We start from the raw sequence: 23,822 nt of genomic DNA, 5'->3' as shown, positions 1-23,822 counted from the left end.
ATTCCACCTCTTTATTTTCAGTTACAGTTGACATCCAATATTATATCAGTTTCAGGTATACAGCATAGTGGTTAGACATTTCTGTAACTTGTAAAGGATTCCTTCTGATACGTCTAGTGCCCACCTGGCACCACATAGTTTTTACAATGTTAGTGACTACATTCCCTGTGCTGTACTTCGCATCCCCATGACTGTTCTGTAGCTACCAATTTATATTTCTTCACCCCCTCACCTTTTTCACCCCAAACTCCCACCCCCTTCCCTCTAGCAACCATCTGTTTCTTCTCTGGATCTATGAGTTCGTGTCTGTTTTGTTTGTTTGTTTGTTTTGTTTTTTAGATTCCCCATGTAAGTGAAATCATATGGTACTTGTTTTTCTCTGATATATTTCATCTTGCACTTAGTACAGACATCCAGGGTAAGTGTTGCATATCATCACAGTTTGTTTCTGCATCTAATCTGTTCCCATCTCCTCGCCCACACAGGTTTTCTGTAGCCTGAGGGCCGGGACCTAGTCTGATACAGGCATACCAGGTTCCTAATAAATGAATGAACCCAAAGATCACTGCATTGAGGAGGAGACCCCTGTTTCGGAGCAACCCCTGACCCAGAGCAGGTTTGTTGGGGGCTGTGGTTGGAGGTTGGACCATGATCCAACCTGAGAGGAACGTTATCTTCCGCACGGGCAGTGAGAACTGACTCTCAACCCACGTTCCCGGACAGAAACCCCAAACTGTGGGCCCGGGGGTGACAAGGCACAGGCCCGGGGAGGGGCTGCATGGGTAAGGTTGCCAGAATGTTTTTTAACTGAGGTACAATTGACATAACAGTATATTAATTTCAGGTGTACAACATGTTTTGATATTTGGGTATGTTACAAAAGTATCACTACAGTAAGTCAATATCCCTCACCACACATGGTTACAGCATTTTTTTTCCTTTTCTTTCTTAGAGAGAGGGAGAGAGGGAAAGAGGGAGGGAGGGGGGAGAGAGAGAAAGAGAAAGAGAGACAGACAGACAGACATGACAGGAGGTCAAACCTGCAACCATGGCATATTGGGATGGTACTCTAACCAACTGAGCCACCTGGCCAGGGCCATTTTTTTCTTGTAATGAGAACTCTCAAAATCTACTCTCCTAGCTACTGTCTAATATGCAATACAACATTATTAACTATAGTCACTATACTGTACATTATATCCCCATGACTTACTTATTTATTTTTAAAGCCAACAACTTTTATTACCAGTCATGTATTTTACAGAAAAAAATGGCCCTGGCTGGCATGTCTCAGTGGATTGAGCGCTAGCCTGCAAACCAAAGATTCCCAGTTAGGACACATGCCTGGGTTGTGAGCCAGGTTTCCAATAGGGGGTGAGAGGCAACCACAGATTAATGTTTCTCTCCCTCTCTTTCTCCCTCCTTTCCCCTCTCTCTAAAAGTAAATAAATAAAATCTTTCCAAAATATTTTTTAAAAAAGAAAGAAATGACTGTAGCAAACATGACTTGGTTGCACGAAAACGCAGGTTTGTACACGTTGCTCTCTCTGCATCTGGGAGCGGCTCTCCCTGACACCGCGCACAGCAGCTGCCCTTGTCCGATGCCTTTGCAGAAGCAGCCCCGGGCACACTTGGCACAGCCCACAGGGCAGCAGGAGCAGCAGCGCCTGTTCCGGGAGGCGCACTTGCAGTCTTTGCCTTGGCAGGAGCCCACACAGGTGCCGGAGCCAGCGGTGGAATTTCCACGTCTTGCCTGTGGTAAATATGCCTCCATGGACGGAGGGGTGCAGATAGCTTATCAAATTAGCATTTTCGTTTTCTTTGGGTAAGTACCCAGAAGTGAAATGGCTGGATTAGGTTTTTTTAAATTGAGGTAAAACATACCACTGTCCGTTTTAAAGTGTTCAATCTAATGGCTTATAGTGCATTACTAGGTACAAAACCACCTCTCTCTAGTTTCAAAATGTTTTCATCATTCCAGAAGAACACCTCGTACCCATTAAAGAACCACCCTCCCTTCTCCCCCTTTCCACCTCCCCAGGCAACCACCCACCTGCTCTCAGTTTCTCTGGACTTACCAGTTCTGGATATTTCATAGGAATCGTACAATATATGACCTTTTGTGCGTGGCCTCTGTCACTTAGCATAATGTTCTAGGGGTTTGTCCAAGTTTTAATGTTGATGAGAAACATTCCAAACCGAAAGAAAGGCTTAAAGAGTTTATTATGAGCCAAGGTTTTGGGGGCTAGTCCTGGAAGAAAAATCTCAAGGGCTTGAGATAATGATCCAGGGAATAGCCGTTTATTTTATACTATCAAAGGAGAAGCCAGAATGCCCTGGCTGGTGTGGCTCAGTGGACTGAGTGCCAGCCTGTGAACCTAAAGGTCACCAGTTCGATTCCCAGTCAGGGCACATGCCTGGGTTTCAGGCCAGGTCCCCAGTAGGGGGCATGCAAGAGGCAACCTATCCGTGTATCTCTCACACATTTATGTTTCTCTCCCTCTCCTTCTCCCTCCCTTCCGCTCTCTCTAAGAATAAATGAATAGAATTTTTAAAAAGTAAAGAAGACATAAGAAAAGTTACATAAAATCCCTTGGTGGCAGATTAAGGAGGTAAGAGAAAGCAAAGCAGGGAAATCTCTAGAATTGGATAAAAAGCAAAATAGAGAAATACACGTTTCTTTCATTTGGTGGGTGCAGGGTAGGTAAAGTACACAGGTAAAAGACAATAATGTGGAATGTTGGGATTGTCTCATCACGTACAGGTGACTATCTTCGGAAGTCTAGAGAAGAGATCATTCTGACATTTTACGTTATTCCAGATGCCCCAAAACAATAGACAGGGTTTATTGCTCAAGGTAAGGATTAATCTATCATGTTGACCTTAGGACATGACCTCTCACCATAACTGTCTCAGTGAGGATTGTTTTTGTTTTTATGATCAAAACATCCCGTGACTTTCAGCTGTTGAGCTCGTCAGGCTCGCCGAGGTAATCCCTGTGTGTTCCCAGTGGTCTCTCTCAGAACTGCACGCCTTTGTTTGTGGGTAAGATATATGTAATATAAAATTTGCTACTTTAAGCATAAATTCACTGGCATTATTACTCTTCATGTTTTGCAACCATATCCACTATTTCCAAAAACTTTTTCATCAGCCCAAACAGAAACTCTGTAACAATTCTACAACATTGACTCTCCTTATCCCTCCTACCCAGCCCTTGGTACGGTCTAACCTACTTTCTGTCTCTACACGTTTGTTCCATATACCTCATGTAAGTGGAGATGTACACTACTTGCCCTTTTGTGTCTGGCTTATTGCACTCAGCACGTTTTCAAGGTTCTTCCATGTCGTACCATGTATCAGTACTTCGTTCCTTTTTATGAATGAATAACATTCCGTCGGATGGATATACCACATTGTTTACCTATTCATCAGCTGTTGGTAGACACTCAGGTTGTTTCCACCTTTTAGATGGTGTGAGTAATGCTGCTTTGAACAATTGCCTACAAATGTCTGTCTGAGTATGTTCTCGGTTTTCTTTGGATATACCCCTAGGAGTGGGTGTTCTGGGTCATACTGCCTTTGTCTGTTATATCTCTCCTAGTATTCTCCAATCTGCAACAGTTTCTCAGTTTTATTCTTCATGACCTTCAGGCTGTTAAAGAACACTAGTCACTTATTGCATAATGTCTCTCAGTTTTAGCTTCTCAGGATTAGATTGAGGTTATAAATTTCTGGCGAGAATTCCATGGAAGTTATGCCTCATTATGGGTATTAACCCTGATCACTTGATCGCTGGTATCTGTCAGGTTTCTTCACTGTAAAGCTGCTACTTTGACCTTTTTCCCAGGAAAAAAGGGATGGCATTGAAGGGTTTCGAGCAGGGGAAGTAGCGCATTCAGATTTGTTTCAGAAATGTCCTCCTGCTGCAGCATGAACAAATTAGGGGGCGCTAGAATTTCCACAGGGAAAGGCTGGTCCCGAGGACATTGCAGTGCACCGTGAGAGGACGGATGTGAGGACAAACGGACAGATTTTAGTGACGTTTAGGAGGTGCCATCATAGGGCAGGTTAATGAGACCATGCACAGGTTCTGACTTTGGGCTTGGGCAAAATCACTTTTAAAAGCACCCAGGGCCCTAACTGGCGTGGCTCGGTGGATTGAGCCCTGGCCTGCAAACTGAAAGGTTCTCAGTTTGATTCCCAGTTGGTGCACAAGCCTGGGTTGCGGGCCAAGTCCCCAGTGGGGGGCATGTGAGAGGCAACCCATTGATTTGATGTTTCTCTCCCTTTTTCTCCTTCATTTCCCCTCTCTCTAAAAATAAAATAGTTAAAAGCACCCTGGTAATTTTAATGCTCAGCCAGACCAAGGGCCAGGGCCAGCCCATGGGCTTGCTCCAGGTGGGCCTCAGGTGAGAGCCAGAGTGGTCAAGCCCAAGCTGCTCAGCGTCTCTCTCTGCATGCACAGGGAAGAAGAGGGACTTGGGGGGGTCCCCTGCCATCCTCCCACAGCCCAGAGATGGCTAACCACAGCTCCTGGCTGGGAGGGAGAGAACATTAGGAGACCAGAGGGCTCCGGGAGCACTCACAGCCCACCACTGCTGAGTCTCCAAGTGGGGTTGCCAGGTGAAACACGGGACATCCAGTTCAACTTTCTTTTATTTCAGGTAAACAATGAATAATTCTTTTCAGTGTATGTCAGATATTGCCTGGAACATACTTATGCTAAAACATTATTTGTTTATGTGAAATTCAAATTTAATTAGGTATCCCTTATTCTTATTTGCTAAATCTGGCTACTCCATCCCCAAGATGAAGATCTGATGGGTTTGGCCCATTCCCATCCAGTGCAGCAGCTTCTAGACCAAGAGGGGCTTCTCTCCTCCTCCTCTTCCTTACCTCTCACCCCCAGTCTGGTCTAGCCAAGAGCAGGCCAGCACTGGGCACCAGCCTCCCCAGTGCTCCAAACCCACTTACTTATTAATCCAATAAATATGTCTGTGCACCTACTACGTGCCAGGCTCTGTCCTAATCAGAGGCATAAAGCAGTAAATAAGTCAGATGAGTTCCTGCTCTCTGGGGGCTTGGGTTCCAGTGGGGGCGGAGGAGTGGACAAGGATACAGAAAGCAAGTGTTTCGGCTGGTGATGATGCCTGTGAAGGGGGGGGGAGTACTAGTGACTGGGACCCACTTGAGGTGGGGGGTCAGGGAAGGCCTCTCTGAGCAGGTGGCATGACTGACTTGAAGGACTGGCAAGAGCCAGTTCTGTAAAGGTTTAGGGCAGAGTGATTCAGGGAATGGAGTGACCACAAGGGATGCCACAGGCACATCTGGGGACATTCCAGTACATCTTGCTGATTTGTAGGATTTGCCAATTTTCTAAGGCAGAAATACTCCGTCGTGGCCAATTTTAAACTACCAACATGACGTGGTAATTTTTAGAAAGCTGATAGTTTGAATGGTATTGGTCCTCATCAAAATTCCAGGGTCAAATGGTTGTATCAAAATTCTACTCTTTGGGGGGGTTTCCCAGCTCCAGGCTTCATTTTCCTCAGCTTTCATTATCCTCAGTCCCTTCCCCACTCACCACGACAGGGTGCTCCTAGAAGTCTTTTTTTTTTTTTTTTTTTTTTTTTTGAGGGAGAGAGAAACATCAACACTTATTTATGCATCCATTGGTTGATTCTTGTGTGTGCCCTGACCAGGGATAAAACCCACAACCTTGCTCTGTGGGGATGACGCTCTAACCAACTGGTCTACCTAGCCAGGACTGCTCCTATAAATCTTTTAAGAGGCTCTTCCAGAAATCCTTCCCCAGCCTCAAGCAGGGGCGGGCTTGCTCCTTTGTGTCCCACAGCACCACTGCCTTCCTGTTACAGCTTGTAACATATAACAAGGCCCTGGTTCAAGAAACTGGATTTAAAAACCAAAATTCTGCCCTGGCTGGTATGGTTCAGTGGATTGAGCACCAGCCTGCTAACTTGCAAATGATACTTATTGGACCCTCAGAATCCTTGAATTTAGGATTAGGAACCAGTTACATAGTCAATGTTCATAAACAAGTCTAGGGGGCGCTAGGTCTTACCAAGCTTTGTAACCTTGTTCTCTCTCACCTTCAGGCCTCAACAAATGCGGACTGAATGAATGAAGAATTAACTATCCCAAACAGACCAGCCTCCCTCCTGTCTCCATGAAGGTGAGGTCTGAGGATCAGTGGACTCCACAGTCATCAGCACCTCTCCTGAGTACTGCCAGGCAGCCTAGCTAAGCCATCCTCACTTTCCCCCAATTCTGTCTCAAATGACAACAGATAACTTTGCCTGAGGTCAGGGGACCTAGAAAACGGGGCTCGGCTGACTGTCAACATGCACAAGCCACAGAACGACATTGACATTCCTTCTGAGCCAGGCTGGGCTAGGGGCAAGTAGACCACAAAGCCATTCAGGTGCTCTCTGAACACCACCTGACTTCCAACAGGCTGGGCTTTCCCTCCTGCCCAGCCCTGGCCTCCCACCAGCCTGCACCCTGGGGGCTGCATCTCAACGGGTGAGGCCATGGGGAAGATCCCCCACCGCCCACCTGTCCTCCGCCGCCCCATGGTCACCTCAGGCAGAGGATGATACATGAGCAGCTGCCTGCCAGTGTCTTCCTGGCTGCCCTCCTATCTAGGTCCCCACTAGAGTTAAGCAGATTTCATGCTATTTCCAAAGTCATTTTCTACGGAAAATTTTTTATACCTACTTTCTGATGCTTGTTGTCACCCTGAAAGCTTCCTCCTCCTCTTCCATGGTAAACCAGCAATGGGAACATTTAAATACCTGCTAGTGACACCCTACAGGATCCCAGAGTGTCACTAACCAGGGTAGGAATGGAGAAATCACACTAGAACCTTTCTGTCAGAAGTCAGGCCAGTGAGAGGCAGGCAGCACGCAGGGCCAGCAGAGGCTCCTTTGGAACACGCCTCCCAAGCTTTGTTTCTCTGGGCCTTCCAGCCCCATGTAACAACTGCCTGGTGTCAGAGCACTTCTCCCTCAGCTTCCCAGCCTCATGACAACCACCCACCTGGGGTGCTTTACAGCCAGCGACCAAGCCGGGATCACCTGGGAAGCAATTGAGGCATCTCCCAGAGACCCTCAGGCAGCCTACCTTTCACAGAGAAGAGCTGGCCTGGGGAAGCTATGAGTCGGGAGGGGTGTCAAGATGAAGCATGAAATGTCAAAGCCAGCATATGCTCCCCTACAACTCCCTGGTGCTTTTTGTGCATTCCACACGGAAGCCCCACCATGCTGTGTCAGACCACAGCTGCCAGTGAATCGAGGCCTTTGTGAGGACAGGAGTCGGGGCCAAATGGCTCTGTGTCCTCAGCTCACAGCACAGGGCTCAGCCCACCAGGGGCTGCGGGAGAGGAGCCTATTACATCCGCCAGACCCCTGTGTGAGCAAAGCTGCTCCAGAGCCCCAGCCACAGACTGGACCAGACTTGGGCAGGAGAGTGGCCTCAGTTAGATAGAACCTGGCTTGAGAGCTATGCTCAGAGGATGGGGGTGGGGGTAGGGTGGTGGCCTGGACCACTGAATTCTCTTCTTGTGATGACCCAGTAGTATGGAACCTTATGGAACCTGCGACGTTCCTAACATTAGAGATGTGGAAGAGAAAATTCCAGGATGATACTCCACTTTTCAGCCAGTTCAGCTGATAACCTAATGCTGGTAGCAGCCAGGGTGAAAAATAGAGAGGAGGGAGTTGGTGGGGAACAGGAGAATGAGCAGACTGCCAGATGGTGAGACTGAGGTGCTAACAGAACATCCATTCTGAAGGGTCAGTTGAGATATGAGGTGGACGCCCGGGGCCAAAGAGCCACCGAGAGGCCTGAGTGCCAGACTCCGGAGAAATAGTCAAGGAGCAGCCCCGTGCATTATTCAGACAAGATGACCTCCGACAAACACAGGCCCCCGCGCCCAGGGGATAAATACGTACATGTTTTTTCAATGATTCACACTTCACTTGATTGCTTTTTGTGGGTGAGGTTTTATGCTCAAAATTTTTAGAACCGCATCCTGGCCAGTGTGGCTCAGTTGACTGGGTGTCAGCCTGCAAAGAAAAATTCACCAGTTCGATCCCAGTCAGGGCGCATGCTTAGGTTGCAGGTTCAATCCCCAGCTGGGGCGCGTATGAGAGGCAACTGCTCAATGTTACTCTCCCTCTCCTCCTCTCTCCTTTCCTTTCTTTCTAAAGATAAATAAACATTTTTAGAACTAGTTGTAAGTTTACAACACAAAAGGTTGGAAGATGTAAAGCTAACTTCACATATTGTTTTCTCCCTTTATTCATTGTTCATTTCAATGAATTCTGTACGTACATCTCAGGGAGAAGTTGGTGCCAAAAAAAAATACTAATAATTTCAACAAATGTCACCTTCAAAATCAGCATGAACTATTCTTAGCAAATATGGTCACGGCCTAGGTATTTCTCTTTCTAAGCAAATTATTAAAAACCTGCTTTTTGTGTTATTTTCAAATTTTATTTATTTAGAGAGGGGAAGGGAGGAAGAGAGGGAGAGAAACATCAGTGTGTGATTGCCCCTTATGCGCCGCCCCCCCCCGACCCCGGGACCTGGCCCGCTACGCAGGCATTTGCCCTGACTGGGAATCGAACCAGAGACCCTTTGCTTCGCAAGCCGGCATTCAATCCACTGAACCACACACCAGCTAGGATAAAACCTGCTTTTCTATATACGAATAATTTAACCACACTTATAAAACACTTTCCAAATCAATATTGACATATCGTTTTGACCTTAACTTTCTCCAATAGGTGAACTACCTTCCTGTGGGTTTGGGGCTCGGTGCAGGCCTCTGACTCAGGGCGTTCCGGTCTCAAAACAGGAGTGTCTTTGATCTGGAGGGTGGCCCATCCTGAGCAAGAGTCTCCTTGGGCATTAGCTTCCTCCTAGAAATCCAGGGTTGGATGCTCAGGGGCCCTCAAACTAGATACCATCGTTACCAATGGCAAAGGCTCATCTAGCTCTTACCTGTGCCAGGTCCTGTACTGTAAGCATTACTGCGATCCCCATTTTACAGATGGAGAAAACAAGGCTAAGGGACTCACCCCAGGTGTGCACTGCCTCTCCAACGTCTACGGTGAGGATCAAATCTGGGTGGGGCCCCAGAATCCACACTAACAAGCTGCAGCAGGGACTTTGGTCCAGGTGCTTTTTATTTATTTATTTTTAAACCTCACCCAAGCGTATGTTTACTGATTTTTACAGAGAGGAAGGGGGAGAGAAGCATCAATGTGAGGGCAAAACATCAGTTGGTAGCCTCCCATACACTCCGACTGGGGGTCAAACCCGAAACCTTTTGGTGTACAGGACAACGCACCAACCGAGCCACCAGGCGGGGCCTCCAGGTGGCTTTTAGACTCCGTTTTGAAGGCACTGTTCCTGACATCAGATCTGCTTTGGTCTGGAGAGCAGGGAAGGGAACAAACAGGAAAGGCCGAAGCCCCAAGCAGGGCAGATCTCAGAATCGGGTTTGCTGCCACCCTCTGACAGCCAAGCTGGGGAAGGGGGTAGACTGGGGTTGGAAACTAGACAGGGTTGCCCTGCTGGGAGCCCAGACTCTCTCTTGCTGCACCAGATTGCCACCTGCTGGCTGTAGGTGGCCTTGCCAGCTAGGTAGGAGTATCACTCCCATCCCTTCACCAAATGTTAAGGGACTACAAAGCATTGCTTGGGGGTTCAGCGGAGACCTCACAGTGTGTGGAGGACAAGCAATGACAATACTTGTTTAGCATTATGGGAAAGAAAGAGTAAGTGGGGGAAGTCAGTGTGGATGAGTGAGGGGTCAGTGGGGAAAAAGAAGCCTGAGACATAGGTAGGCAGGGCCAGGCTGGTGGGCCTCGTTAGTTTGGATTTTGTGCTGAGGGCAATGGGAAATCCAGCAATGAGTCAGATTTGCTTTAGTTAGAACATTCTGGCCTCTGCCAGGAGGGTGAATGGGATAGTGTGAGGGGAGGCAGAGTCAATCTGAAAACCGCTCACAAGGAGAGCAGCTGCTGGCCTAAGTTAAGGGGTGGCTGTGTGGACGGAGAAAAGTGGTCAATGAGACATATTTAGAAAGTAGGATTGGTTGGGTGTGATAAAACCACAGCCCAAAGAATAAGAGCAGGAAATCATAGTGGCCCCATTTCAGTCCTTTCTTCTTTGAACAAATTGTAACACCTACCACGGGGCAGGAACTAACTTACCTGCTGGGAACACAGTGGGGAAAGCAAGCCAAGAAAAAGCCCCACTTCTCCTGGAGCCTAGTTCTAATGGGGAGGAGGGATAACAGTCACACAGGCAGGAAAACATCAGATGGGGGTAAATTAAAGGCTCATGCCAGAGTGACTCTCAAGAGACCTGCATGGTAAGGAGCCTGCCATGTAAAGATGACAGGGAAAAGCATTCTAGACCAAAGGAACAACTGCAAAGGCACTTGAAGTGGAGCATGTTCAAGGTCGGAGGCAGCCAGTGTGGTGGTTAAGGGCAAGAGTGAGACAAGAGAAGGCTGGAGTCAGGGCCAGATTATGAAGGCCTCCACGGCGGTGCAAAGAATTGTGAGCGAAGGGAAGACACTCAACATTTTAGACAGGAAAGTGACAGAATCAGATTTTGTTTAAAGATCTCTCGGGCCGCTCTATGGAGAAGGATGGTATGGGGCAAGAGAGAAAGCAGGAAGACTTGTAGGAAGCTGAGGTGTGGGCGAGGAGAGAAGATGATGGCAGCAGCCTGAGGGCGGGGATGCTGGGCATATTTTGGAGTCAGAGGCAACAGGATTTGCTGATGGATTGGATGTGGGGGTGAAAAAATAGTAGAACCCAGGAGGCCTGCCCAAATCCACCACAAGGACGACAGCCGCTGCAGGAAAACTAGACAGGAGGAGGAAGAAGGTCATAAGGGAGCTTATTCCCCAGTGACACCCCATCCCAAACAACAAGGGCCTGGCCTGGAAGCTCAGCCCCTCTGGAGCGAGCAGCCTGCAAACTGAACACTCTGAGGCTCAGTGTCCTTATCTGAGATGGGGCCCAGGCTGCCCTGGCTCCTGAGTACACTCAGCCAGTTTTCTCCCATCGGTGGAAGGTGAGTTCCCAGCTGGAAGAACACTCTGACAGCCAAGCTGGGGAAGCGGGTAGACTGGGGGTTAGAAACGGCTAGATAGGGATTTAACCCTTTTAAATCCAATCCCAAATAGAATCCCCAGAAGTAGCCCCTTCATTCCCCTAGGATTATCCCAGCAAGACAGAAAAATGATCACTCTCCATCCACTGGAACCCAAGGAGAATGTGGGAATGGGCAGCTGTATCCTGGCAGAACAAACACCAGAGACCAAGGCCTATGGGCACCACGTCATTTTATTTCTTTGCTTTTCCAACTTCATTCTTGGGCAATGAAATTCAGTCTCTCACCTGCCTGGCCACTGTGTGGTGACTCACCGACGACGGGGCACAGGCTCTGAGGAGTCAGCAGAAAGACGGGTCTCGTTCCCAAGGGTGAGCCAGACTGGCAGGGGACTGTAGACGGGCCAAGCAGCAGCAGCAAGCAGAGACTCGAGAGCCTCTCCCCCTCAACCCCACTCCACACTGATGGCAAGGAGCAGGCCAGCCCTCAGTGATCCAGCTCAGGACCTTGCCTCAGAGGCCCTTGCTTCTTCCTGTACCGCCTGCTTCTGCTCACGCTGGGCCTGACTCCCTTTCCTTTGCGGGTGCCAAGCAGAAGCCACTGACCCGCTCCACATTTGATTTCTTATGCTCCTTAGGGAACTACATTTGAGTAAGGAGAATGCCAAACCCCAAAAGGAACTGAAGATATATATTCTGCCCGTTGGGACAGATGGCCATGCTATAATAATACTCCTTTTGTCCCCAGGAAAAACGAAAAGCAGCTTTAGCTAACCAACCCCCCTTCCAGCCCCCTCCCCCACACCTACTGCTTCCAGTACCCGCAAGTGGGCCCAGCCAACCCACTGCAATCAAAACAAAAAACTAAAATCCATACACAATAAAAATAAGAAGGGCAAACAACTGTGACTCTCTGCAGCAGACCAGATGGCTGGTTTAGGCTCGCTCTGCCCTGGAGCCAAGACACAGCACAAATGTGCCTTTGAGTTCAGGGCGGACACCGTGCAAACTGGAGCAAAGGGCGTCCTGGCCTGGCCAGGGGGCAACTCAGGTCCCTGACCCTCTCCAAACTGGTCCCCCATCTTCCCAGCCCCTCCGCACTGCCCTGTCAGCCATCAACCAGGGTGAGGCCATCATACAGGGCCCGTTTCCACATGTAGTAGGTGGAACGAGCCGTTAGTGGGAAGAGGGCGCTGAACTCCTTATAGGAGGGGAAGCTCTTGGACTGGAAGCACTTCTGCAAAAACAGCTTGGCCTGAGCCTTGAACTTGGTGGAAGCGAGCATGTCCATCATCAGCACCTGGCTGTCCCTACTGCCCTCTGCTGCTGTGGCCACAGGGGGGCTGGACCAGGATCCGCTGGGGGGCCTTCCCTGGGCCGTGGCCCCCTCTTGCAGAACCTTCTCTCTGGAAGGCCCTCCCTGGGCCTTCTCTAGATCCTCTCCTGGAGAAGCTGCCACCTTTGGGGCCCCAGCAGCAGGGGCAACTATCACATTCCTGCCAGCTTCTTTCTCTCGCTTCTCCTCAGCCTCCTGGACCCCACCTTTGCCCAAGGCAGGGGCCTGCATCTGGAGTTTGGACAGGCTTCTAGGCCAGCCCCGGGCAAGACTCTTCCAGACCCAAAAGGTAGAGGGGGACAGACTGGGGTAGCGGAGGCGAAAACGACAAAAGGGGAGATGCCCACTGAGCACCTGCTTGCGGGCAGCCCTGCGCAGTCGCCTCTGCCAACGGGACAGGGGCATCCTCGGGGGCACGACTTCCCGGGGGGCAGGTGGTCCCCCATCTGTCACTTTCCCTGTCCCCTCTCCCGCCTCACTCTTCTCTGGGAGCAGGGCCTCTTCCCCAACGGATGCCAGCTGGGGAGCCGGGGCAACAGACAGGGCGGGGGCTGGCTTGAAGCTGGGGTTCCTCCTAAGGGCCTTCCGGCGCCAGTTGTAGTAGGTGGACCGGGAGATGCTGGGGAACCTGCGTTTGAAGCAGCGGTAGGGCACCAGTGTGTTCAGGGAGATGCAGTGCTCCAGGTACAACTTGGCCCGCTGCATGAGGACCACTGCGGGGCTTGCCTCAGCCAGCACAGGGCCTCCCAGCCCCTTGGCAACCTGCTCCTCTGGCAGCTTCTCCAACTTCTCCAGGGCCTCCGACCCCTCCTTGGGGACCATGGGCTGGCAGGTGCCAGCACCCAGCAGCTCGTTCTTCCAGGCATAATAAGTGGAACGGGAGATCTCGGGGAACCTCTGGAGAAACTGCTGCAGCGACATGATGCCCCCACAGCGGACACTCTCCTGCAGGACATGCTTGGCCGAGTAGAGGGTGGCCACCTTCTGCTGGTGCTCCTGGGACTGCCGCCGCCAGCGGTAGAAGGTGCCCTTGGTGTCACTGTAGCGTTCGCAGAGTTGAGAGTAGCTGCGGCCAGGGTCCTGGTTGAGCAGCTCCAGAGTCTTGGCTGGTGGTGGCAGGGCAGCTGGGGCGGGAGGAACCGGGGCCAGGCTGGCAGCATCTTCAGCCTCCACCTCCTCCAGTCCCACCACAGGGGCAAAGTACTGGTGGCGGAAGAGACGGCTGGTGAGGGGCTGGCCAGCCCACATGATGTGCAGCGTGGCCGGCATGTGGTCACAGCGGCGGGGCCGGATGATGCGGTTGAAGTAGGGCCGGATCTTGAGGTTGCGCATGGGGTAGATGGAATAGATGTTGCGCTGAAGGATGGAGGCGAGGGCGTACAAGTGCCACACGTTGGAGAAGCTGCTAGGGAAGCAGGTGGCCTTGACGTCTGCGTCGAAGATGGCCTCCAGCGTGGCGGACGGCAGGCTGGTCATCTCGGGGGACTCCTCCGAGCAGAGGGAGTAGCGCACGGCCTGCAGCATCACCTTGGAGTCGATCATGCCCTGCAAGTAGTAGTGTCTGTGCAGCAGCATCTCCACCACGGTGCGGGCCCGCAGCTCCAGACTGAGGCCTGCGTCCCCCCACAGCAGCGTGCTGGCCGCCTCGAACAGCAGGCTTCCCTCGCCCTTGCACACCAGTGGCAGCATGTTCCGGGGAGCATCCTCTGGGTACAGGCTCAGGGCCACCGAGTCCACCTCTAGCACCTGGCGGCTGGGGCCTTTCTCCCGGCAGGTGGGGAGAGTGAAGGAGGACAGGACCTGCTTGGCCTCCAGAGCAGCACCGACAAGACCCTCCAGGCCCTCGGACTCCACTGCCTCCTGCAGCTCCTGGAGCACCTGCTGAATCAGCTGCTCCCGGGATGTCATCCTGCCAGGGCAAAGGACAGAGAGCAGAGGTCAGGACAAGGTACCCAGATGACACCCAGCAGTGGTGCCTGCCCTATCCACTCCTGCACTTTCTCTCTTGAGATGACGTCCACCACTCCCATTTCTTCATTGCAAATGACGGCCAAGTGCCTCCTGGGGTTATTCAAACCCTCAGCGGTACTAAGAGCTTGGTCTTCTTGGTTCTGATACTCGCTTGAGCAAGTCACTTAACCTCGCTAGGCTTCTGGTTCCTCCTCTGTGAGAAAGGGGACAATAAGAAAGTATCTACCTTATAGGGTTGTTGCAGGTATAAATGAAACAATGAAAGAAAGGGATGGAGACACATAGATATACACACAGACTTATATATCCATCCTTCAAATAGTGCCTGGTACATAGTGAAGTGTTACAGAAGTGTTAGCTATTATATATTAGAGTATTACCTAGTACTATACATATTAGACAGTACAGCTATAAGAGCTGTACCTCTGTACCTGGTAAAGGCAAAATTGGACTATCTTTCCCCTCTTACAGTGATTCTCAAAGTATGGGCCCAGCACCTTGGGGTTCCTGGGACTTTTTCAGGAGGTCTGCAAGTTACGCTGTTTCATAGTAACACTAAACTATCCTGAGCTAACACTAGGATATTTGCCTTTTCCATTGTGTAAACACTTGGGTACAACTGTGATACCTGAGCATGAGTCAAACCGTACTGGAAGTCATTATGTTCTTTACCAACGTGCAGTGGCAGATAAGATAAAACAAAAAGCTATTGTAGTTTTACTCAATATCCTTGACGAAGCAGTGAAGATTTTTCTTACATTACAGCCCTTACAAACACAACTTCTCATATTGGAAGGGACATTTCTGCTGCACACTGAAGCAGGACGAAGGTCTCATAGGACAACTGTCTGGTTGCATGATGGACTAGCTGCTTTTTATCACCGAACACCATCGTACTCCAGGGAAGACTGAGAGACATTCATCATTTGGACTTGAGTATATTTAATAAACATTTTTTCAGAAGTGAATAAGGTGAGCCTGTCACTTCAAGAAAAATTGCCATTTGTTGCCAGTGAAATGTTGAGCTCTCACTTGAAAATTAAAATTCAGGAAAACCTGTATCCACTCCAGGGAGCTTGACAGCTTCCCCATACCTAAAGGCTTCTCTGAAGGAACAGCGGTGACACTATAAATGCAACTTTTTATACTACATGATGGAACTGTCAACATGGGAAGCTCTGTATCACTCAGCGAATTATATTTCCCAAATAACCAATGGGTACTGTTACAAAGTTATGCATTTTGATTGGTAAAAGATCCCATCAAGTATAAAAGAAAGCAATAGATTTTAAGACAGCAAGGTACAAAAAGTTCACGGGTGTTGTTTCGGATTCTACGTTATAACTATGCTTTGAGAAACGATTTGTCGAGTTGTGGTATAGTTATCAAAGAACATCCACTGAAAAAGCTATCCAGATGCCCTTCCTCTTTCCATGTATCTAGATGAAATGGGATTTTCTTCAGATACTTCTACCAAAACAATGTACCACACAGACCGAACGCAGAGACAAATGTGAGAATGTGTTCATCTTCTATTAAACCAGACATGAGTGATTTGGAGAAAATGTGAGAGAATGTACTTTCCTCACTATTTTTTTCTGGAAAAGTTATTTCTCATAAGAACTATGAATTGTTCCTATGTAACAAGTTTGTTATTTTTTAATAAATGTTTTATAAATGTCTCAGTTTTCATTTTGAATACAATCTACATTGGCAGATGCTATCAATATACACAAAAGCTCTGGGGGTGGGGGTCCTCAATTCTTAGGAGCACCCAGAGGTCCTGAGACCAAGAGACTGAGAACCGCTGCCCTGGAAGAAAGCCAGTCAGCCTCGTCACAGCGTGTCACGCTGTGCTGACACAGATCTCATATCTGAGCTTCACTGAGCATTTGTCACCCACTGTCCTAATCCTGACAGCCACACTTTAAGGCAATACCATGATCCCCAGTTTACAGGTGAGGAGACCGAGACCATCGATATTAGTCTACTTCGCCCAGTTTGCCCCGAGTCACACAAGCAACCAGATGCTCTTTAGGGCCCGTGATCCCTCTCATCTCGGCTGCCAGCCACCTTTTCAACACAAACCCATCATTCTAGTTCTTGGTACATTTTCAGTGCTGTCTTGCAACAAAGCAAAGTAATATTCCTTGATGGATACTGTTTTTAAACGTAAAAGGAGACCATTATCCTCCCTCAGATCTTTGTTCTCACAGATGACAGAGTTCAATACATAGCTTTAGATTAGTCTTCGGTTTAAAAATTGTGTTTAGGTGTGTCCATTTGTCAACTAATCAAACCTCACACTGGAAAAGCCTGTGTTTGAGTACAAGTTATGGTTCAGTAAAGTTGAAAAAAAAAAAAAGGGTTTTAAAGCTCCAAAAGAGCATCAGCAGAATTTTCCTTGATAATCATAAAAAAGAAAGCTTTGTAAAAAACTGGTGATCAGGAACACCTTTGGTTAAAATTTCTCAGCTGCAGACTTCTTTTAAAACATGTATATTGGAACAAATCTGGTCTAATCTCTCACCAAATTTGTTTTCGGACCGTATTATTTGGCCCTGGATTTGGGCTCTTACTCTGTTTATCTTTTATGTACTTTAGATCTACTTTTTAAAAAACAATTAGTTTTCTTTGGAAAACTAGAGGATAAACTTCCTATAGGTTTTTACTGAAGAGACTATTTCCATATGCAGTTAAAACAAAAAAGCTCTGAAGAGCAAACTGCACACACAGAAAAGCTTTTTCACGCTGGTAAATGTGCTGGGGCTGGGGGCGGGGTTTGCATGTCACTTGTTGAATGCTGAACAGCTGCATGTAAATGAGCACGCTGCCAGCTGCCGTGCAAACAAAATTATGAAAATAGCCACTGCCTACCTACTGCTTACTCTGTGCATTCCACTGAGGTAATTCAACCAAAATCTCAGAGAAAGTAAGAGGGGATGATTCATTCCAATTGTGTGGGTGATTCTTTGTGCCCCACTCCGCAGCGAGCCTATTTCCCGAGCAGAGCACAATGTTCCCTGGGCGATTACAAGCTTCTGTGGGGTTTCCACAGGGTGCGCGAGCATTTGGATCTCAGGCTTCTCAGAGGTCATTTTGTTCACACACGATGCGGTTCTCCCTGTTCCTCCCTGTGAATTACCCCTCCATCACACCTGCAGCCCCTGACAGGGTGGGTTTTCCCAGCTCCCAGCTGGGGAAACAGAGGCTTGGGGCTAAATTAAATAACTGCCCTGAGACCACAGCCAGGAAAATTACAAAACCCTGGGCAATCTGACCCCAGAGTTCCCCTGCCAACCCCTGGGATCCACCACCCAAAATGCTCATCACCCAAAGGACCCTGACGCACACGGATTCTCGGAGCTTTGAGACAAACCAGGCCATTTTAAGGAAATTGAGGTCCAGAAACGTAAAATCGACTTACCTGTATTCACACGACAGTGTCCAGATACCTTCCAACAGAATGTCCAGATATGCCACACTTCCTCCTGACCAAACCCCACCCCTCCCTACCCTATCCTGTCCCACCCTACCTCCGGCCCAGAGCCAGACCAGACCCAGTCCCACCCTCTCCACCCTATCTCATTCCCTCCTCTCCCTAACGAGGGATGAGGACTTGTGAGTATGTAATAACCCACTTCTGTCTCCTCAAAAGCTTGCTGAGAAAAAGTAGCTCCCCGGCTCTGCATGCCACAGCCACTCCCGAGGGTCTGAACCACCAGAGAACAGGGTAGTGGGGGAAGGCCAGCGGCCCTAACAGGGCAACCAATCATCCCTAAGTAGACAATTGGTTGACGGGGTTCAGGTGCGAGCCTTTTTCAGCGGTGGTTTTCTGGCAGTGCAATGCAAAGCAGATCTGGCGACTGTCAGGTGTGTTCATGAATGAGGTGCAGAAACCGAGAGCTAACCTCCGGGCTTGGCCCACCTGGCCTCCCGTGGCAACTCTTGGAAGGGATCTGAAAAGGAGTGAAACCAAGGAGGCAAGGCCCCCTCAGATTACACAGGCTCCTCTGGCTTGAGGTTGGAAAGGAATAAAACAGGGGGAGCCCTGAAAGAGTCCAGGAAGGGCTCTGGAGCCAGGGAAAGAATGAAGACGTGGGCAAGTCTGCAGGAGATTCAAAGCCTCACCTTCACCAAGGCCAACTTTCCTCCTCTCCCAGTCTCCTTATTTCAAGCAGATGGGGTCCCAGACCCCCGTTCTCCCCAACCCCACTCTTTCTCTCGCCCCTCATAAAGCAGGTCCTGCAGTCTCTACGGTCAACCAGGTCCAACAAGCATTGAGGGACGGCCATAGAGGCCTCAGCCCTCGGTGAGACAGGGATAAACCAGCACTCTCCCCTTCTTCCCCCATCACGCTGGCCCAGCTGTACACCTGCCCGGCTGTGCAACTGGCCACTGGTTCGAGGGAGTGCCAGCCGTCCTGTCTGGGCTCCCTCCCCAGTGGCCAGAAAGCTCTGAAGTGGGTGGGGGGGCACAGGGGCTTGCAGGTGGCAAGCAGCCTGTGGGGTGTGACTTCCCAAGAACTTGCCACTACCAAGCACAGCTGGAGTACCTGGGAGCTCCATGTAGGCCCTGAGGCTAGCAAGTCAGCCTGGGAGTTCCCAAGGTCAGTTGCTCTACCCAGTGGACCACAAGTCTGGAAGGGTAGGGGAAGTATGGCCCCCTAAGGGGAACCCACAGGCAACCAGTCACCCCCAGGTGTGCCAGGAGGCCATGGGTGTCTGGGGAGAGAGCTGGTTGGCCTGGGCATCTGGGATGAGAGACCCAACCCAGGAAGCTGTGGGAGGGGTGGAGGCCACACCATTTTGTAGGGTGGAGAGGAGAGATAGGCAGGGGTAGGCAGGGAGAGGGAGGCGGGTGGGGGTGGGGATGGAGCTGGAGGTGCAGGTGGGAACAACAACAAAAAAGTGAAACAACACCTCACCTCCCCTCTCCACCCGAGCCCACACACACATCCGTGCTTACAGCATCTTCACAGTCATTCCTCCGTCCTCGGGCCCTTCGGTGCCCCAAGTCTAGCCCTCATTCCCTGGGGACACCAGGCTCTACAGTCACCCACCCTTCCTAATGTTGAGTCAACTTTCTAGATTACTGACCTCAAGGGTGGCCCAGAGCCCTGGGAGCATCCACTTCTCCCTCCACCTTCCAGCTTGGGACATTTAAGTCACCCTGCCGGCAGGCAGCGTCCCCAGCTGAGAGCCACTCTCACTCCAGAACTGGTTTCAGATTTACCCACTGAGCAAGGACTTCTACAGCCAACTGGCCGGGGGAGAATCAGTTTAAGCCACTCCCCCCAAGGAAATCGCCTACCCTCAAGTGCTCCGGTCCCAAGATGAAAGAAGTGCAAATTCGGGGGTCACTTCCAATGGTAAATTGATAGCAGCTATTGTCCCGTCCACTCTACCCAGCTGGGGTGCTAAAGCACCCTGACTTAGCTCTGAAACTGGCCTCAAACTGCCCAGGAAAAACTTTAAAGTGTTTAAAGACTTCCAAAGAGTTTGGGGGGGCAGGGAGGGGAGGAGACGGTTTAGATAGAAAGACCTAAGGAAAAAAAATTCGTGGCCAAGCTAAGTGGGGGGTGGGGGTGGGGGAGGAGCAAAGCTAGAGCCCAGAAACTGGCCTGGGATGATTGGTTAGAAACTTTGGGGCTCTATGAACCTCCGAGCTGCATCTCTTCCCGAGGCAGCTGCCACATCCCAGGCCCTGCAAGACGGGGAGGCTGGAGAACGCCTGCGCTCACTTTGGTGCAAGCCCCTCCCTGACAGAAAGGCTCCACTTTCTTCAAGGCCTCCCTCTCCGCCTTTCTGGGCATCCCTCGGGCTGGGCACCTCTTACTCCCAAAGTGTGCCTGAGCCAGAGCTGCTTCGACCAGGGGCCCGGGCGCCTACCCCAGGGCATCTGGCTTTCTGAGAACCAGATGAAGGTGGGCGGACATGCAGTCCCTGGGGCTTCTGTCCCCGAAGCTCACCTCAACCCAGGGGCCTCAGATAATCCTGGAGGAACCAGTTCTATCTCCCGGTCTGGTTCCTGCTGGTGGGGGAGGTAAAAGCCAAGGGACTGAAGCCTTCAGTGGTATCTTCCCCCAGGGGCTTTCCTGCCCGACTTTAACCCTTTGGAGTGCTGGGGCTGGCTGCTTCCCTCCCAGACTTCCGGTTTCACTTTATCGCTGCACCCCTGGCAACCCAGTATAAAATGCCCCCCAACGTCAGCTATGCTCCAGCTCCACTATTACCGTTTTCTCCTCTGCCTATCGTGAGCTCTACACTTAATCACCTAAACCAAAAATCCCTTTTCAACTGCCCAAGAGCACTGGACCAGGGAGCCACCAGACGTGAGTTCAAGTCCAGTCTCTGCATTATAATCATTCCAGTCCCACCCACCATAATGGCAATTCCCTGAGGCAGTGGCTTGGACATCACCTGGAGTTATATTTGCATGCCAACCCTGCCATTCACTAGAGTATGGCCTTGGGCAAATTGTCTAAACTCACAGGGCCCTGACTTGGAGGTTACTGGGACATAACATTTACCCCACAGAGCTACTGGGTAGATTCAGTAAAATGACACATTCAAAACATTTAGGACTATGCTTGGCACAAAGCAAGTAGCTCCCATTTCTCAGCCTCTCCATTTAATTTGAAATGTTTTTTAAGTTCTTAATATAAATGCAGTACTTTAAAAGCTTCAGAGAATAGCGAGCATCTTGCAGAAAGAAATGGAATTACAAGATACTTTTTCTTGCAGCATTATATCTTTCTTTGTTGTTTGACATTTTATAAGGAGTCTACCTTACTTGCTATCATTTTAAAAAGCAATGAAGATAATTTAAAAATTTTTAAAGGTTAATAGAATCTTTAAAAGTACTTTTTAAAGAAATTACAGTGATAAAAAGGCCTGTTGGTGATTCCATTACCAAAGTAAGTCTTATTTATAGGCTGAGAAAATTTAGAATAATTGGGAAAAACTTAAAGTAAAGTAAAAGGAAGAAAAAAACCACCTGTAATCTTATTATCTAAAGACAGCTATTGTGAACATTTTGGTATATTTCTTTCTAATCCAGTTTTTTTCCTTAGACTGACTTATATAAGTTAAACATTCTTTTTACAAAAGAGTCAAACGGTACAGAGTAAAAATAGAGCAAGTTTTGGTCTGGCCCTAACACATTCTCCTGCTTATCTGCCAGTTTTTCTTTCCGTGATTTTCATCTTTTTCTGTGCCTATACGCATGTGTATTTTTCTGGTCTTTCTGTGAATATTTTTGTCCTGTTAAACATTTTTAAAACTACTTTTGACTAGATAATATATATTGTAGGTGCCTGATACATATCATATACATAGATGATGCCTAAATAATAATATATTATTTTAAATGCTTGTAAATTTTGGTTCAGCAATTTACAAAAGGATTCAGGATTCAGATTTCAGCCCCATTTCCTGTCTGCAGTTTCTCTCTCCAGGATCAGCCAATATTGCTTCTAGGGGACTATTCTGGAAATATATTATGTATAAAAAAGCAAATATCTCAGGGTGCTCTTTTCCTTTCTTTAAGCACAAATGGTAGTATACCAAACACTCTTATGCCCCTTGCTGTTTTCACTTTATTTGTTTATTCAGAGCCACCACCGTCCAATCAGAGGCAGGGCAAGCCACAGAATACTTTTATATCTTCTAGTAGCCACATTAAAAAGGTTAAAAGGAACACGTAAAATTAATTGTTAACAATATTTTTAAGTGAAACTAATATATCTGAAATCTCATCATTGACAGGAAATCAATAGAAAACATTATAATGAGATAGCGCACATTCCTGTTTTATACCAAAACTTCCAAATCCGACGCGCGTTGTCCACTTCAAGCACACCTCCGTTAGAACTAGGCACATTTCCAAGAGCCACACGTAGCTGGTGGCAAATGTATTAGCGCACAGCTAGACATCCAGAAGTAGCATGCAATCCATCATATAAATGAATATAATGTGCTCTCCAGTCCCCTATCAATGAACATTAAGGTCATTTCCATCATTTGCTCATAAGCCATGCTACCATGGTAACCCCATGCAGACATCATTTTGCGCATATATAGGTGCATGTGTGGTAGTAATTCATACAGATTTTGCTGAATGTCCATCCTTAGAAGTTGTACCAGTTTATTTCCCCAAAACAAAGTGTGAGAGGTCAGTCTCTTTTAACCTTTGGCCAGGACTGTACCATTTTTTTTAATCTTTTCCAATCTAATAGGTGAAAAATTAGTCTCTCAAGATGCTTTTCATTTACATATTTTATTGTGAATAGTAGAGAGCATTTTTCATACATTTAAGAACCATTTATGTTTCCTTTTCTGTGAATATCTTTTGCCCATTTGCTATTGGATTATAGATGTTTTTCTTATTAATAACGGTTTTGTATAAAGACAGCCTTTGGTCTATTACAGGAATTAGAAATGTATTTTTCTGAGTTTGTGGTTTGTAATTGGACTTTACTTATGGTGGGGTTTTTTTTTTTTTCCTGAAGATGATAAACTTTAATTTACTTTTTTTTTTTAACTATTAAGATGAGGTGCCACAAAATTAAGGGCCTGGTCACTAGATGTCCAAACATCAAAAATCCCAGATTCCCAGCAGTAACTAAACCCACCCCTACAAGGACCCTCTTTGGTTAATATGTGCCTTGCTTTGAACAAAATTTAGATTTAGGAAGCAGATGAGTCAGGGTAATCCTTCACTCATGAAGGATTACACAATGGGAAAGCTTCCCTGAACTAATGAGCTGCGATAAGTACTTAACTATTCGAATGTACAGCTTTCCAGGGGTGATGTAAGTGGAGCTTCACCTGTATTTGCAAAAACCAGGTCCTAGAATGAGTGAAGTGTTCATCCAGCCCCGGCTGAGGAAGGAAGAGTCAGCCTGGAAGTACAATGGCAGGGTTGGAATTCCAGCCCTGCCCCGTGTGCCCTTGAACAAGTTCCCTCCCATCCCCAGACCTAATTCCCCACTTAAGAAATGATGATAATACTACTCCAAAGGTTGCTATGAGGATTAAGTGAGAAACTGCTTGTGAAGTTCCTAGCACAGGTCTCGGGATACAATGCTTGGTGAACGACACTGCCATCAGATTTAGCTCCCTTCCCTACTCGTTCTCCTTCCACGGGGATGTAAAGAATTCATCCATCCGTTCATTCAATTAATTCATTTGCTCAGTGCCTTAATATATATACGTATTAATGTTAGTCCATCATTTACCAATCATTTGCTTATTCAGTTATTCATTCATCACACATTCACTCAAGCCTTGTCATTCATTCAACAGATATTTGAGCCCCTAATATGTGCCAGAGTCCTGGGCCAGTCCTGAGCA

General features: G+C 48.4%; 1 protein-coding gene across 5 annotated transcripts; it reads right to left on the bottom strand.

The window, feature by feature from the left end:
• Positions 1-11,384: 11,384 nt before the first annotated feature.
• On the bottom strand, positions 11,385-20,482 carry VRTN (vertebrae development associated). 5 transcript variants are annotated; one of them, XM_045201732.3, is made up of 2 exons: positions 20,438-20,482; positions 11,385-14,404 (listed from the first exon to the last, which is right to left on the bottom strand). In XM_045201732.3, exon 2 carries the CDS (start codon positions 14,401-14,403, stop codon positions 12,268-12,270), a length of 2,136 nt encoding a protein of 711 aa, XP_045057667.2. In that variant the 5' UTR covers position 14,404; positions 20,438-20,482; the 3' UTR covers positions 11,385-12,267. The 5 variants fall into 5 exon arrangements, with proteins under 5 accessions (XP_045057667.2, XP_024423217.2, XP_045057666.2 ...); XM_024567449.3 differs by lacking the exon at positions 20,438-20,482 and adding an exon at positions 19,780-19,875; XM_045201731.2 differs by lacking the exon at positions 20,438-20,482 and adding an exon at positions 19,566-19,714.
• Positions 20,483-23,822: the final 3,340 nt, after the last annotated feature.

Source organism: Desmodus rotundus, chromosome 7, assembly GCF_022682495.2.
Source record: "Desmodus rotundus isolate HL8 chromosome 7, HLdesRot8A.1, whole genome shotgun sequence".
NCBI lineage: Eukaryota > Metazoa > Chordata > Mammalia > Chiroptera > Phyllostomidae > Desmodus > Desmodus rotundus.
This window is presented reverse-complemented; position numbering and strand designations above follow the sequence as displayed.